The sequence below is a fragment of the Nycticebus coucang genome, chromosome 7 (genome assembly GCF_027406575.1).
Source record: "Nycticebus coucang isolate mNycCou1 chromosome 7, mNycCou1.pri, whole genome shotgun sequence".
NCBI classification, from domain to species: Eukaryota; Metazoa; Chordata; class Mammalia; order Primates; family Lorisidae; genus Nycticebus; species Nycticebus coucang.
In genome coordinates, this window is record NC_069786.1 from 94,803,952 (window position 1) to 94,821,939 (window position 17,988).

Consider the following 17,988-nt stretch of genomic DNA (forward strand, 5'->3'; position numbering starts at 1 on the left):
AAAAAATGTATCACCTTTTATTTTATTACAGAAACAGAGTAAAAAACATATTTCCTGTGTTTAATTAGCTTATAATTTTGGTCAGGGGCATAGACAGTAGTCAAAATTGCCTTAAGTCCTCTGAGATATATATAGGAATAAATAGGAGAAAATAGAACAACTACTTGGTTTAGCTTATGAAAACTGGGGAGGGAAGTCAGGGAAAGTTTCCTAGTGGAGGTAATGCTTGAATTTAAAAAATCAGGAAAAGAATGAGAGAATAGTATGAGCAAAAGCATAGAGGTAAGTAAGAACATACCTCATTTGGGAGATATACTCAGGCTGTTTGGTATGGCTGAAAGGAGGATTACACACTAAAGGACAGCTAGAAGATGAGGCAGTAGAGAAATAGGCAGGGGAAGAGATATGTAAAAGCATATTTATGGCTTGTCCAACAGATGGTGGCACCATTTGTTGAGAGATAAAATATAAGGAAAGGCTAATGTTTATGTAATTGTGGTAGAAGGGAGGTAGAGAGTAGTAGGTTTGTGACATACAGCAAAATCTGTAGTATTCATGGGAATTCTAGCAGAGGTATACCATTGAGAGAAAGACAGGTTGGGTATGGTGGCTTATGCCTGCAATACCAGCACTTTGGGAGGCCAAGGAGAGAGGATGGCTTGAGCCCAGGAGTTCAAGCAACATAGCAAGACCCTATCTTGCTAAAAAGGGTCTAAAAAATAGACCCTCTTTTTATCTAAAAAATAAAAATTGCATGGCTCAGTGCTTGTACCTCAGTGGTTAGGACGTCGGCCACATACACAGAGGCTGGCAGGTTTGAACCCGGCCTGCGTCTGCTAAACAATGACAATTGCAACAAAAAAATAGCTGAATTGTGGCGGGCGCCTGTAGTCCCAGCTACTTGGGAGGCTAAAGCAAGAGAATCGCTTAAGCCCAAGAATTTGAGGTTGCTGTGAGGTGTGATGCCACGGCACTCTACCGAGGGCAGCATAATGAGACTCTGTCTCCAAATAAAAGAAAAATAAATAAAAATTCCCAAGTGTGGTAGCATGTGCTGGTAGTTATGATGATACCATTGCACTCTAGCCTGTGTGACACACAACCTGTTTCAAGGAAAAAAAAAAAGATCGATGGCTCTAGAATAGACCAGTAAATAGAAATATAATGTAAGGCTGGGCACAGTGGCTCATAGTTGTAGTTCCAACACGTAAGGAGGCTGAGCCAGGAGGATTGCTTGAGGCCAATAGTTTGAGACAAGCCTGGACAATATAACGAGAGCCCATTGCTGCCAAAAAAAGAGAAAAATTAGCCAGGTGTGGTGGTGCCCACCTGTAGTCCAGCTACTGAGGGGCAACAGAGTGAGACCCTATCTTCGAAAAACAGGTATAATGAGAACTACATATATTATGTAAAATTTTCCAGTACTCATGTTAGAAAAAGAGCTGAAATTAATTTTTAGCATTTTATTTAAAGCAATATATTTAAAGTATCACATAAAAGTATATGTATAAAAATATAAAAATTATCAAGATGTTTTATTTTTTTTTTCATGCTATGTTTTCAAAACATAGTATGTATTTTACAGTATAGCTCAATTCAGTCTTGCCACATTTCATGTCTCAATCATCACATCTGCCTTGTGGCTATTATTCTAACACTCGTAAGTGAGGTTGGAGCTAGAGATATAGGTATGGATAATAACATTAGAGGAAATATACAGGGTGGAAGAATGAAGAATCCTCCTCCAAGGGAAGGATTGTAAGTGTAATTGACAAAAGATTATTGTAAGCAAAAGATTAGCTTACAATGAAAAATAAAAGCGTATGAAAGGATTGCCAGAAGAGAATAGAATCATGGAAACCAAGGCTAGAAGAGTTTTAGGAGTACATACAATGTCTCTGAGAGGTCAAATAAGATTAAAAAGGAAAGTATTTGGCAATTAGGAAGTCACTGAGGACCTTTTTTCAAAAGTGGCTTCAGCAGAAAGATAATGTCACATGTGAGGGGTGAATGGGTAGTGAAGGCAATAGAAATACTGAATGTAGGCTACTTTTTCAAAATGCTTGGCTTTGAAAGGTAGATGAGAATTAGGGCATGGGTGGCAGTGTGTATCATAGGATGATTAATTGCCTCATATGAGGTGCTAGGCACTATACAAAGAGCTCTGTATACAAGTTCTCTATACTTTACGTCAATCTTGCAAAATAGATTTTCCTTATGTCCTCGTTTCACAAATACAAAAATTATTAAAGCCAGTGTCTACCATCTAGCCTTTAGCTGAGGAACACCAGTGGAGGTGAAGCAGGGTGAAGGTAGGAAAGGAAGTAGCAATTATTACATTCCAATACAGAAACCCTGTGATAAAAAGGGACTTTACTAGGAAACAAAATGACTTCTGATGAGGATGTGGAGAAAAGGGAACTTCTGTACACTGTTGATGGGAATGTAAATTAGTACAGCCATATTGGAAAATAATATGGAGGTTTCTCAAAAAATTAAAAATACTATTGTATGATCTAGCAATCCCACTACTGGGTATATATCGAAAAAAAGGATGAAATGAAGATGTCTAAGAGCTATATGCACCCCCACATTCATGGCAGCATTACTCATAATAGCCACTAACCTAAGGGTCTTTCAACAGATAAATAAAGAAAATCTGATATCTAAACACACAATGGAATACTAATATAGCCTTAAAAAAGAAAATCTTGTCATTTGTGACAACATGGATGAATCTGGCAGACATACTTAGTGAAATAAGCCAGACAGAGAAAGACAAATACCACATGACTTCACTTACATGTGGAATATGAAAAAGTTGTATTCACAGAAGCAGAGAGCAGAATGATTGTTGCCAAGGGTAGGCATAGGGGATGGGAAGATGTTGGCCAGAGGGTACAGTTTCAGTTAGACAGAATGAATATGTTCTGGAAATCTAATGTATAGTATGACTATAGTTAATAATAATATATTATATACTTGAAAATCGCTAAGAATACATCTTAAATGTTCTCATCACAAATAAAAAAAGACAACCGTGTGAGGTGATGGACTAGCTTGACTGGAGTAATCATTTCACAATGTATACATGTATCAAAACATTATGCTGTATATTTTATCCCATATTTGTCAATTATACTTCAGTAACTCTGGGGGGAAAAAGTAACCATAAAAATATTGGGGGAGAAGATGAGACCAAGAATGGAGAAATCCTAAAAAACATACTAATGGTAAACATTAACATCCAACTGTGAATTGGATTATTGATTCAGAACAAAATTACAGTGTTATAAATTTTAGCAACATAAAAATAAACAGTCCACTCAAATTGGGAGGTGAGTACTAATTTGCTAATCTCTCTATAACACCGTTTAAAACATACCACGCATAATTCCTGGCACACAGATGGTAAAACTATTTGTAATGAATCAGGAGTATAATTTAAAGACACTGAAGATGATGTGTACAATTTATAGTTATAAATTTAATTTATATTTTTGAAGAAAGAATGTTTTTTTTTGAAACAGAGTATCTCTTTGTCACCCTCAGCAGAGTGTTGTGGCGTCACACAGCTCACAGCAACCTCAAAACTCTTGGGCTCAAGCGATTTTCTTGCCTCAGCCTCCTGAGTAGCTGGGATTATACAGGTGACCATCACAATGCCCAGCTATCTTTAGAGACGGAGGTCTCACTCTTGCTCAGGCTGGTCTTGAACTGTGAGCTCAGGCAACCCACCTACCTTGGCCTCCCAGAGTGCTAGGATTACAGGCATGAGCCATCACACCCGGCCATGAAGAAAGAATTTTTAAAGAATGTTTTTCTTTTTTGGCTTAATTATATGGTCAGACAAAAAGAGAGGGCAAAGCATTTGATATTTTACTATTTCAAAAATATATATATTTATATATATATATAATTGTTGGGGATACATTGAGGGTACAAGAAACCAGGTTACACTGATTGCATTTGGTATTTTACTATTTCAAAGAGCTTGAGTCAAAGATTAGCCTAGTGAAGTGAACAGTTGACTTGGGGAATGGTATAGAACTAAATTATGAAGAAGTCTAAGATGAAGCATTTTTAGATGTAAAAAAGGAGAAAAGAAGTGAATAAATCAAAGAAAACATAAGATGTAGTGGTTTCAATGAGGGTCATGAACAAACTTTAAAAAGAGAAAAATAAATCTTAAGTTAGTGATAGATCAATTACTTTAAGACAAATTATACCTCTGGAACTGAAGCTTCCATCAGAGACAGTGGAGGAGGAACACATCCACCATCTTGTGCAATTTCCACTGGTTGATAAATAACTTCAGAAGGTTGCAGGTATAAGAATGGCGCAGAAGAGGCAGGAGACTGAAACACAAAACCATATTTCTAATTCAAATATGATTAGTAATTTCTAATAGTCTATTCTAAATGACTTACCCAACAGATGAGAGAAATATTTGTTTCATACTTTCCTAAAATACTTTTTCAGGGATAGAATAGAGTAGTATCTTAGCAACAGAGTAGGAACTCTGGGTTGATAAAAATTCAGATTGTGGCTTGGTGCGTACTGCTCAAGCGGCTAAGGCGCCAGCCACATACACCTGACCTGGTGGGTTTGAATCCAGCCCGGGCTGCCAAACAATGACAGCTACAACAAAAAAATAGCTGGGCGTTGTGGCAGGCACCTGTAGTCCCAGCAACTTGGGAGGCTGAGGCAGGAGAATCGCCTGAGCCCAGGAGTTGGAGATTGCTGTGAGCTGTGGTGCCACAGCACTCTACTTAGGCTCTGTCTCAAAAAAAAGTAATAATAAAATAAAAAAATATATATAATTCAGATTGTGTAAATGTCATTAAAGAACTTTATCACTGATAAGTACTAAATGTTCTTAGTACCCCAGGATCTCACACATAAATTCTGATAGTAATTATGTGTATATACATATATATATATTTTTAAATTATTTCTTGTTAAATCATAACTTTCTACATTGATGCATTTATGGGGTTCAGGGTACTGCTTCTATATATGTATAAATTAAGATCACCATTAAAGGCTATAGTAATATGAATCATGGCATTTAAACTGGAACAAACATCAACTCTCACTCTGGTGATTTCTCATAGAAGTGGAAAAATGTCTTTTTGGAGGTGTACTATTTATTATCAAAATCTTGTAAACGGCATAATTACTTCGGAGCATAAGTCAAAATTCAAATAAATCTAGACAAATGCTAAATAATCAAATAATAGTAATAGTAAAAAAAACACATTTTCACCTTTATATAGTACTCATTTATAAAATGCTTTCAGTTACAAAATCTCATTTGATTTCCATAAGATCATATAAGGGAACTTATAAAGATATAATATCATTACATCATTTTGCAAATGAAGAAACTAAGAAATTGGGATTAAACAGACTTCTAAAAGGATCACAATTAATAAAGAGAAGAGGGAGGTCTCAAACCAATAGTTCCTGACTTTTTTAGTATTCATGCAGTTTTCACAAGAATACAACAGAATAAGGTTTTTAAATTAAATAATGAAAGTTAATATTTACCTGAGGAACACCCCACTGCCACTGTCCTGGTAGACACTGTGCAGGGGCCTAAAATGGAAAAAGAAGAAAGAAAACTAAGAAACAAAAAACACTCATTATTGATTGTTTAGGTTATTGATTATAACGTGTTCAAACTGGACATCTACATGCAAGAAAATGAAGTTGGACCCTCAAAACATAGGTAAAAATAAAAAAAAAAAACAACAAAAATTAACTGAAAATGGATAACGCTCTTAAATGTTAAGACCTAAAACTATAAAACTCTTAGAAGAAAACATAGGTGTCAATCGTTGTGATAGTGAATTAGGAAATGTTTTAAAAATTATGACTCAGAGTCAAAGCATTCTATAATAGACATACTCTTATTTGACAATGTGAATGTTACTTCCTTTGCATTATTATTATTATTGCTTAATATTTCGATGTAGCAATTGTCTGATTCCTTTTTTGAACGTATTTATGTTTGTTCGTTCTTTACGAGGTTTTTGTTTCTAGTCCTTAACTTAAACATTGTTATTAAATTTTAAGCTTTTTAATTTTGTGAAGGCAAAAAAATGGAAACCTAATAAACACATGCATATGTAAAAATAAAAAACTATGACAACAAAAAGCACAAATAGCAAAGCAACAGAAAAAAAATAGATTGGACGTCATCAAAACTTTCATGGAAATTAAAATCTAACTGACAGAATGGAAGAAAATAAGGAATTTGTATCAAGAACATACAAAGAACTCTTACAACTTAATAATAAATAGATAAGCAACCCAACTTAAAATGGGTGAGACATGAATAGACTTCTCCAAAGAAAACATACATATGACTAATAAGCACATGAAAAGACGCTTGACATGATTAGTTTTCAGAGAAATACAAATCAAAACCACAACATACCACTTCATATCCACTAGGAGGGCCATAATCAAAAAAGGAAATCGTAAGTGTTGGCAAATATGTGGAGAAATTAGAACCTTCTTAATCTGCTGGTAGGAATGTGAAATGGTGCAGCTCTTTTTTCCGAAAAGTAGTCTTTTCAGAAAAGTAGTTAAACATAAAATTACTGTATGACTCAGCAAGTCCACTTTAGGTATAAGACCTAAGAGAATGAAAACATATGTTCACACAAAAACTTGTGTACGAATGTCCATTGTAGCATTATTCTTAACAGCCAAAAAGTAGAAACAATCATGTTCATCTGATGAATGCATAAACAAAATGTGGTTTCAGTATATCCATATAATGGGATATTATTCAGGTATAAAGTAGTGATGTATATCACCACACAGACAAATCTATCTTGAAAACATTATGCTAATAAAAAGAAGCCGGTTGTGAAAAACCATATATTGTATGATTTTTTTTATATGAAATATCCAGAATAGGCAAATTATAAAAATAAAGATATGGATTACTGGTTGCCTAGGGTTGGGGGTAACTGCTAACAGATACAAATTTTATTTTTTTGTAGGGGAGATGTGATTTAAATGTTCTAAAATTGATTGATTGTTGCACAACTCTGAATTTAGTAAAAAGCACTCAATGATATACTTTTAATAGGTGAATTGTACATTATATGAATTATATCTAAATAAAGTTATTATTAAAAAAGGTCAATTCATTTAAGGTACTTATTGTCAGATGAAAATATAAAGGATAGACTTTATTTCTTAAGATAGTTATATTATTTCCTAATAATGTTTTACTCTTTACTTGTTATTTATTTTCAATCGTTTTTTTTTTCTCAATTTTAAATTCAAAAAACAGAAAAAAGGAATAAGATAACCTCATGGATATACTGTCTAAACCAAACCACTGTAAATTTAGTGCTCACTACTTCAGCTGCAAAGTATTACTATATTGAAATAATGAACAAGATAATGCAAAGTCTATTTTTTATATAATAAATTCAAAATGCAGGATAATATGTAATCTCTTAAGAAAATACTTTAATAAACATCTTGAAATAAAATGATCAGTGTGTGAATTTGTTAGAGAAGTTAAACCACTATCTACCTGAGAAAGGTAAAATAACATGAAGGAAATAGATACCAATAAAACTATGCATTACCTACTTTGACTAACAAACCGATGAAAGCCTCAATCTTAGAATTTGTAAAAAGAAAGAGCAAAGAAAGATTCTTATTGAAATGGCAATTTTAAGGGCAGAATGATAGTATGTAACTGAAAAGCATACGTGAAGTGACTTTTTATATTGCAAAATATCATGGTATATTATTGTGCCAAAATCATTCCTGATGTATCTAGACAACATACCTTCAATTTTATAATTTGTGTCAAGCAGAAAACCAGAGTCAAAGCATAAAATTAAAGCATATTAGAAACATTTCATAGTACAGATATATCAAGTGAGCTACTGCCTTATGTAATTTACTTAGTGAGAGAAGAGGGAAAAGGCCAAAGCACTCTAACAACTCTCTTGTTAAAGTAAGCCTTGTTATCAATCTCAACCACCTCTCATACATGCTCAAAGTAAACAATGAGCTAAAGTCTCAAAATTGGTTTCACAATTTTTGGCCTGTTCTATCAAATGATTTGGTACTGAGGTTCTGTCTTTGGGGCCTCTGCTGAAATTCTGAGACAGGTTAGGAAAAATCATACTACATATGTATTTTAAATAAATGCCATTGTTACTTTCATTTTTAGTAAGTGAAGGAAGCACTTTACTTTTATATTTAGCATGGTAATAGAATTAAAAAATAACTGATCCCCAGGCGGCGCCTGTGGCTCAGCGGGTAGGGCGCCGGTCCCATATGCCGGAGGTGGCGGGTTCAAACCCAGCCCCGGCCAAATTAAAAAAAAAAAAAAAAAAAAAATAACTGATCCCCTCAACCAAATCTAATAGTAAAAAGGGTTCTAGTAACCTTAACATTTCATATGGGTCTATTTAAAAAGTTCAAATAGAAAAAAGTAACAGAAATATAAATCTCACCTACTATTCCAGAGGTATGAAGGAATGATTTTACATGTGAATGCTACAGACTAGAGGTTGGCAATTTTTTTTAAAAATAAAGGGTTATAGAGTGTATTTTAATATTTTAAGCTTTGCAGGCATAAGATCACTCTTACAACTACTAAATTCTTCCACTATAGCACAAAAACAGCCACAGACAGTATGCAAACGCATGAGATTGTGCTCCAATAATGCTTTATTTACAAAAACAGGCTGCTGGCTGGATTTGCTCTACAAGCCATAATTTGATAACTCTGCTATAGACCAAATGGTCTGGCCTTATAGTTCACTTATCCCCAGTTTCCCACTATGATTAATGAAAGGAAGAGTTCTGTTTAACTAAAAAAGGTTGTCATAATATATAACAAACCACTATGTATTACTCATTTTAATACATACCATGTTAAATATTATAGCATAAAACTGACACAATGTTAGCAGTACATTAAAAAACAAGCTTGTGGTTTAATACCTGTATCTTACTTTGGGAATTATTGCTAAAGATTTTTTAGATTAAATGTTAGCCAGAGGGAGCAAAACCGACTTCATTACATTTGGCAAAAGGAGTAAACAGTTTATCTTTTAGGAAGACATTTATTTAGTTCTCTCATAAAAAAGAGAAAAAAACTTGCTACCAAGGCTTAATTATCTCTTTTTAATTTGTAGAATGGTTGCATGAGAAAGGAATAAATGAATATTATCTGAAAAAGGACAAAAAAGTATCAGAGAATTTTATTTGTAATTTAATGCTTACCTGGTAGTGATATGCAGGTTGTTGATAAACAGGCTGAGCTACCATCACAGGGGAGCTAGATATAGAACGTGACTATATAAGAGGAGATAAAAATAGAACATTTATTTTAGGCAAAAATATTTTAAAATCGTTCATAATAAAATTTACCTCTAATTTTTACCTAAACCCAGTAAACTATGGTTTATGATTAGAAATGTTGTTTGCAAGAGGGACTTTACCTAACAATTGCAATCAGTGTAACTGGCTTATTGTACCCTCAATGAATCCCCAACAATAAAAAAAAAAAAAAAAGATAAAAAAAAAAAGAAATGTTGTTTTTCTACCTCTTATTAATATCATTGCCAACTCTATTTATTAAAGTCATCATAGTATTTCCAATTCTATGTAGTTTCATTTCCTTAGTAATACTAAAACAACCATTAGAGAAGTTGCTTTTAATCCTAAATGTATCACCTCCAAGGATTAGGAAAACATAGTTCTAAGGGAATATTTAGAGGAAATGGAAGCTAGAATAGTGTCATACTTCCTATTTCCATTGTGGGGGCCAGCAGTAGATAGTTAATGCTTGCAAAAGCACTTAGAATTAAATGAATAATCATATCTGATTTCTCTACTACTTACAAATAATCAACATTCAATTCTCCTTGTTATCCCTTTAATTAAAATACATTTTTATTGAAGCATCTGTCAAATTGTTATTTTAGTCATTTGACATTTAAATGTGTTAGTCGTACGATAAATTTATAAGTGAATTATCTATGTCTGAAAAAAGTACAAATAACACTTGATTATTCAAAGAAAAAGAAATATCCTCCAAAAAGATTACTTAAAACCAGATCATTAATAAAATAGGCAAGTTGTACAGTAAGATAAGTAAAATAAACTGTAACATAGCAATTAAAATTCAACTGGTAACATGGGGTCTAACTCATGTTGTTTTTTTTAATGTTCACCTTCCCCAAACTGAAGAAAAGTATCAAAGTTTGGTACAATTCACAGACTATGATATGTTCAAAAAATTGCATCAGAGATTAACATTAGAAACTAATAGGCCAGGTGTGGTGCCTCATGCCTTTAATTCTAGAACTCTGGGTGGGTGGATAACCTGAGCTCAGAAGAACAACCAGAGCAAGAGTGAGATCCCATCTCGCCTAAAAATAGAAAAACTAGTTGGGCACGTGGCTTGTGCCTATAGTTCCAGGTACTCAGGAGGCTGAGGCAAGAGGATTGCTTGAACTCAAGAGTTTAATAAAAGGTTGTGAGCTATGATGCTGTGGCACTCTAGCCTGGAGCAATAAAGTAAGTTTTCTTTCTAAAAAAAGAAAACTAATAGAATTTATAATATTAATAAATTAAAGGAGGAAAAATTATAATTTCAGCAGATACAAAATTAGTATTTGTTAAAATTAATATTTTTTTATGATTAAAATATCTTAGTAAACATAACAGAAAATAACTTCCTTAATTGACTTAGGGCATTAATTCTTTTTTTTTTTGTGGTTTTTGGCCAGGGCTGGGTTTGAACCCACCACCTCTGGCATATGGGACCTACTCCTTGAGCCACAGGTGCCACCCAAGGGCAGTAATTCTTAAACATGGGTAATTTTGCCCCCTAGGGAACATCTGGAAGTCTTAGGAGATATTTTTGGCTGCCATAACTATGGGGAGATTAAGGACACTTCTAAACATCCTACAATGCACAGAACAGCCTTCCACAACAAAGAAATGATCTTGCCTCAAATAGAAGGTTAAGAAATTCTTGTCCCAAATGGAAGGTTAAAAACCTCAGACACCTTCTTAAGTCTAAAAAGTGCCTCAAAATTATAAAAGTATATGTGACAAATCCATAGCCACCTTCATATTGAATGGAGGAAAACTGAAAGCATTTCCCCTAATGGGAACAAGAGAGGGGTGCCCACTGTCACCAGTTCTATTCAAGAAAGTGTTGTAAGTTCTAGCCAGAGCAATCAGGCAAGAGAAAGATATTAAAGAGTATCCACAAATAAAGAAAGAGGTGGTCAAATTATTGCTTTTCACTGAATATATGATTTTGTTTTTAGAAAATCCCAAAGACCCCACCAAGAGATCCCTTTAATTAATAAATAAATTCAGCAAAGACACTGGTTTAACAGTCAAGCTAAGAATCAAATCAAAGACTCAATACCATTTACAACAGCTACAAGAAAACAAAATACTGAGGAGGTGAAAGATTACAAGAAGAGCTACACAACACTAAGGAAATAAATCATAGATGACACAAACAAATCGAAAAACATACCATGCTCATGGATAAGTAGAATCAACATTGTTAAAATGTCCATGCTACCCAAAATGATCTACAGATTCAATGCAATCCTCATCAAAATACCAATGTCATATTTCACAGACCTGGAAAAAATAATTCTATGCCTCATTTGGAACCAGAAAAGAGTCTGAATAGCCAAAGCAATCATTAGCAAGAGGAACTAATCTAGAGACTACCTGACTAGGAACTGGCACAAAAATAGAGACACAGACCCAATAGCCAACTGATCTTCAGTAAAGCAGACAACATACACTAGGGAAAATAAGCCTTATTCAATAAATGGTGTGGGGAAAATGGTATAGCCACATGCAGAAGAACGAAACAGGACTTGTAACTCACCACTCAGAAAAATTAATTTAAGACGGATAAAAGCCTTAAATATAAAGCATCAAACCATAAGAATTCTATAAGAATATGTAGGAAAAAGCTCTTCTAAATAGTGGCTTAGGCAAAGAATTTACCACTGGGACCCCAAAGGCAATTATAGCAATAACAAAAATAAATAAATGGGGTCTGATTAAATTAAAAAGCATCTGCACATCTAAGGAAACAATCAACAGAGCAAATACACAGACTACAGAATGGGAGAAAATATTTGCAAACTATATACTCAATAAAGGGCCAATATCCAAAATCTACAAAGAACTCACATCAGTAAGAAAAAAAAATGTCACTAAAAAGTGGGCAAAAGACATGAATAGAAGCTTTTCAAAAGAAGACAGACAAATGGCCAATAAACACATGAAAAAATGAGTGTCACAAATCATCAGGGAAATGCAAACTAAAACCACAATGTGATATTACTTTACCTCTGTTTAAATGACTTTCATTAAAAAATCCAAAAAACAACAGATGCTGGTGTAGATGCAGAGAGAAAGGAATGCTTCTGCATTGTTGGAGGGACTGGAAACTAGTATAACCTCTATGAAAAACAGTATAGACATTTCTCAAAGATCTAAATGTAGACCTACCATTTGATTCAGCAATCCCACTACTGGGTATCTACTGAAAGGAAAAGAGTCATTTTTATCAAAAAGACATCAGCACTTGAATGATTGCTGCACTACAATTCACAATTGCAAAGATGTGGAATCAACTCAAGTGCCCATCAATTCTTGAGTGGATTAACGAAGTGTGACATTTATATACTATGGAGTACTAAGCCATAGAAGGATAAATTAATGTCTTTTGCAGAAATTTAGATGGAGCTAGAGAGCATTGTCCTAAGTGAAGTATCCTGAAAACGGACAAAATCCACCACATATACTCTATAATAAAATGAATTAACCAAGAGCCTCAAGGTGCACAGAGGGATACGTAAGTCATTGGAAATCAAGCAGGGGAGATGATGAAGGAGTAGAGAGGTAAAATCCTACCTAACGGGGACAGTGAACACTATTTAGGTGATGGACATACTTATAGCCTTGACTCAAGCATTGCAAAAGCTACCTATGTAACAAAAACATTTGTACCCCCTTAATATTTTGAAATTAAAAAAAGAATAAAATCCAGATTTCTGGCTTAGAAAAAAAAATAAAGCCTACAAAGTGTGTGTGCATATATGAGGTCAATTAAGTTTGCAAACTCATCCTAGAAAATGTGCTACATATCTCACTGCTGATTATCACTATAGTCACTTTTGAAGTACTCCCTTTGGGAAGTTATACACTGATGCCAGCACCTCATCCATCCTTCAAAGCAGTTTTTCTAGGATGAGTTCAAGAACTTATTTGTCAGACCTGGAACACTGACAGCTCTGATGGCTATTCCAGAAAAACAGTTCCAAAATTGCTTTTAAAGGTGGGCTATGTGCTGGTATTAGTGCACATATATACATGCATATATGCTTCTCACAGGGAGTACTTTGAAGGTGACTGTCGTGATATTCAGCAATGAGGTATGTAGCACTTTTTCTAGGATGAGTTTGCAAACTTAACTGTCAGATTTCATATGTAATGTAAAGTTTAAGGTGGCTCAATGAACTTGTTCCTTTTCTTCTCCCAAAGGTAGTTTTGTTTTATTCTAACTACTCTTAAGGCTCTCATGTAGATCATGTACAAGACTTCAGGCATCAGCTTCTGTTAAAATCTTGTTATGAATATGAATCCTAATCTCAGCGACATTATATCTGGGGAAGGACAACATTTCCATCTTGGGAGTTTCCTGCTAAGGGTAGCACCAGCCACCAACAGGGAGGTGTAGAGTTTGGGGAGAAGCTACAGGCAAAATAAAAAATCAGCAAACACTGCTTTTCAAACTTGTAGCCTCCTATTGGAAATCCCACCCCGTCCCTGAAACTTTTTAAAGAACAAGGTCATAATGTCATCATTGTTACATCACTGTTAGACATCAATACTATAGCAGAGACGCTGCCAGTGCAATAACTCAAGGGGAAAAAATGAGAAACAAAAGAATAAAAAGAAGTATATTGAATCATAAATGACTGTTTAAATGAGAGTTTGGTAGGGTTACTGATAGAATATGAACACTAAAAAATCAAAACCATTATTATACATTAGCTATGTCTATTAGGAAATACAATTTTAAAGTATTCTTCATAAAAGCAACAAAAACTATAGGGTGCTAAGAATAAATTTAACAAAAGATGTCCTGATTTCTATGAAGAAATAAAGTTTTGATGGATGGAAATAAAAGATGATCTAAATAAAAGGGTATCATGTTCATGGATGGTAAGAGTTGATATAAAATACTAAAATCTTCCCAATTAATCTGCATATATAACGCAATTCTACTAAAAACTTAACAAGGGCTTTTCACAGAACTAAGCTGAATTATAAAATTTATACTTTTATAAAAGCAAAGACTTAAGAATAGAGACTCCTAAAGAAGAACAAAGTAAGAAATTTGTCCTGATTTCAAGACTCATTATAAAGTAACAGTAATTTAAACAGAATTGAGTAGAACAAATAAATATATAAATGGAACAGAACAGAAAGCCCAAGAAGAGACCCACAAACGTGGAAATTTGGTATCTGACATATGATTAATTTCAAAACGGTAGTAAAAGAATGGATTAATATGTAAGTCCAAGATTTAAGATCTAGATATGAAAGTAGCAACACTATAGCTTTTAAAAATAAAACATAGAATATCTATATTCTTACAATAAAAAATTCTTTTTAAAACAAGACACTAGAAGCCAAAAGTATGGAAAAACATTACATTTGTCAACATAAAAAAAAACCCAACAAAAAATCAAATTTTCTGTAAGAAAAAAATCACAAAGTTAATGGAAAAGACACAAATTGGAAGAAGATACTTTCAATTTACAAAATGGAAAATGGGCAATGAATATGAACAGGCAGTTCACAGAAGAAACTGGAATGGCCAATAAATATAATAAATTCACAAAAATATTTTCCATTTAACAAATAATTAGGCCAGTGGAAAATAAAACAAAATGCCATTGCATTATAATGTTAGCATAAATGTAAAAATCTGGTAATTTTGAAGATTGGCAGGTTGTGGAAAAATCAGAGTTACTCTCTTGGCGAGAGAGTAAACTTTGAAGAGCTATTTGGCAAAATCTAGTGAAAGACATGCATATAACATGAATGCGAAATTATAATTCTATTCATATATCCTGGACTAGACCAAGGTACACTAGGGGAACACAAAAATTTTCCAGTGATCCAGGGGCATGCATAATTTTAAGAGTACTAATTCTTAGACTGTAAACTTTGTACAGCTTTCTTATGTGACCTGCCTGTGAACATGTCTATGTAGTATGGAGTGTTCTTTTATTTATTTTATTTATTATTTATTTTTGAGACAGAGTCTCACTCTGTTCCCCTGGAGTTTAGTGCTGTGACCTAGATCACTACAATCTTAAACTCCTGGGCTCAAGTGATCCTCCTGTCTCAGCCTCCCAAGTAGCTGGGACTATAGGCTACCTGCCCCAACACCTGGCTAATTTTTCTATTTTTAGTAGAGACAGAGTCTTGCTCTTGCTCAGGTTGGTCTCCAATTCCTGAGCTCAAACAATCCACCTGCCTCAGTCTCTCAAGAGTGCTAGGATTACAGGCATAAGCCACTGCTCCTGGCCTGGATTCTTCTTTCAAAAACTCTCCTTTTACTATCACCCTTTTCCTTCCCTAAAGAAAGGCACACTTCTCATTCCTTCCGGATCTTGTTATAATGCTTTCTTCCAAAATATAAACACCAACAGGGCATCAAACAAATACACAGTCCAAGGAGGCAATGCCCTGAGAAATGGGAGGAAGCAAAGCAAAAAGAGCTTGTGTAAGAAAAGTTAGAGGGGAGATGACACCTTATTTATTTTATCAGGGAACACTTAAATTAATTGATGGTCACATGGATATATATTAACTCATTTACTTGAATCTAAAAATAAAGTCAGAATTGTCTAATAGAAAGCAAGTTTAATTTAGTTGGCTAGTTTTATGTGGTTGTCTAGTTTTGTTAACTGAATTACAGAGCAAATACTTTCCATTATTAAAATTAGCTAACTCTATAGAAATAGTTTTTTTTTTTTTTTTTTTTTGTAGAGGAAGAGTCTCACTTTATCGCCCTCGGTGGAGTGCTGTGGCGTCACACTGCTCACAGCAACCTCCAGCTCCAGGGCTTAGGCGATTCTCTTGCCTCAGCCTCCCGAGTAGCTGGGACTACAGGTGTCTGCCACAACACCCGGCTATTTTTTTGTTGCAGTTTGGCCGGGGCTGGGCTTGAACCCACCACCCTCGGTATATGGGGCCGGCGCCCTACCCACTGAGCCACAGGCGCCGCCCCTAGAGAAATAGTTTTGACAAAATATATTTAAAGAAAATCTACAACATACAATATGCCTAAACTAAACATGATAAATTCCAGGTATCAACTTAAAAATGAGAATATTCATAATTAAAAAATAATTTTTAGAGGACATAAAAGCAAAACCTTAGAAAGCCACATCCCAGAACTTTCATATAATATATAGAAGATCTAGATGTTCAATGTAGCTTTGTTTGTAGAAAACTTAAGATACATATCAATAGAGGAATATAAGCCAGGTACAATGGCTCAGGCCTGTGATCTTAGCACTCTGGTAGGCTGAAGCAGGTGGACTGCTTGAGATTAGGAGTTTGAGACCAGCCTGAGCAAGAGTTGAGACCCAGTCTCTACTAAAAATAGCAAAATTAGCCAGGGATAGTGGCACATGCCTGTTATACCAGCTACTTGGGAAACAGGCAGGAGGATGCTTGAGTGCAGGAGTTTGAGGTTACAGTGAGCTATGATTAATGCCACCATTGCACTCTACCTGGGGTGACGGAGAGGGACTGTGTTCCACCCCCCAACTCAAAAACCAGAGACATATAAAAAATCATAGTACACTCACATAATGGAATAAGATAAAATAGTAAAATAAGTGAACTAGATACACAAGGATCATGGTATAATCTAAAAAAGGATCAACATGGTTTGATGTCAAAAACTTAATGTTGAGTAGAAAAAACAGATTATTGATATAGTATAAAAACCAGCAAGACTATCATTTAAGAATATATACATTTGTAGCAAAAACACATAAAGTGGACAGTAAAGATATTCTGGTTCTTTCTGAAGAGAAAAAGCGGGCAAGGGAGTGGGTAAGTACTTCAATTTGTCTTATGTTCCCTTAAGAACTTAAGTGTGGCAAAATGTTCACATCTGTTAAATTTGGGTGTTAGGAACATGTGTGTTATGTTATTTGTAATTGCCTGTGGTTGAAATAGTTCAAAAATAAAACAATTAAAAAAACTGACAGTAATAAATGGACATCTTTCTTGAGTGAAATTACTTACAGGCCAAGGTGGTGGGACAGAAGTTACCTCTGGAGTATGAAAATAAGCAACACCATTATGGTAAGTATAAGGGTATCCAGTTGAAGTTGTTAAATACATTGTTCCAGCTGCTGGCATTATACTAGAACCTAAAGCAAAGATTAAAAAAAAATAATTAAAATGTTCAATTTAGCTTTTAAAATATAATTTCTCAACACTTAGGAAAAATATTTATGTCAACATGCACCTAAATAGCTCCAGTAAAATTTGACTGTCACAAGTATTTAAAAAAAATTCCCTGTGTTAAAATATCATTGAAGCATGTATTTTCAAAATATTAGAGCTTTTTTAGCTTAAGGTGATTAAAAAATATTAATAGGAAATACTAAAAATTTACCAGATAACACTGTATAATGAAACTCCAAGCTTAACAATTTAGATTATTATTATTATTATTTTTTTTTTTTTGCAGTTTTTGGCTGGGGCTGGGTTTGAATCCACCACCTCCGGCATATGGGGCCAGTGCCTTACCCATTTGAGCCACAGGCACCGCCCTAGATTATTAGTTTTAAAAACACAAATTACAGTATAGAATTACTTGAAGATTATAGGCACAGTAGTAAACTT

At 34.2% G+C, this 17,988-nt stretch overlaps 1 protein-coding gene across 1 annotated transcript in view; it reads right to left on the minus strand.

Annotated features, from left to right (window-relative positions):
• BOLL (boule homolog, RNA binding protein) overlaps window positions 1-17,988 on the minus strand; it is a 57,944-nt gene that overhangs the window by 25,467 nt on the left and 14,489 nt on the right. The window contains exons 7-10 of the mRNA XM_053596469.1: window positions 17,383-17,510; window positions 9,277-9,348; window positions 5,554-5,601; window positions 4,230-4,358 (exon numbers count right to left, since the gene is read on the minus strand). Coding sequence (XP_053452444.1) covers window positions 4,230-4,358; window positions 5,554-5,601; window positions 9,277-9,348; window positions 17,383-17,510 — 377 coding nt within the window. The remainder of the gene's footprint in view (window positions 1-4,229; window positions 4,359-5,553; window positions 5,602-9,276; window positions 9,349-17,382; window positions 17,511-17,988) is intronic.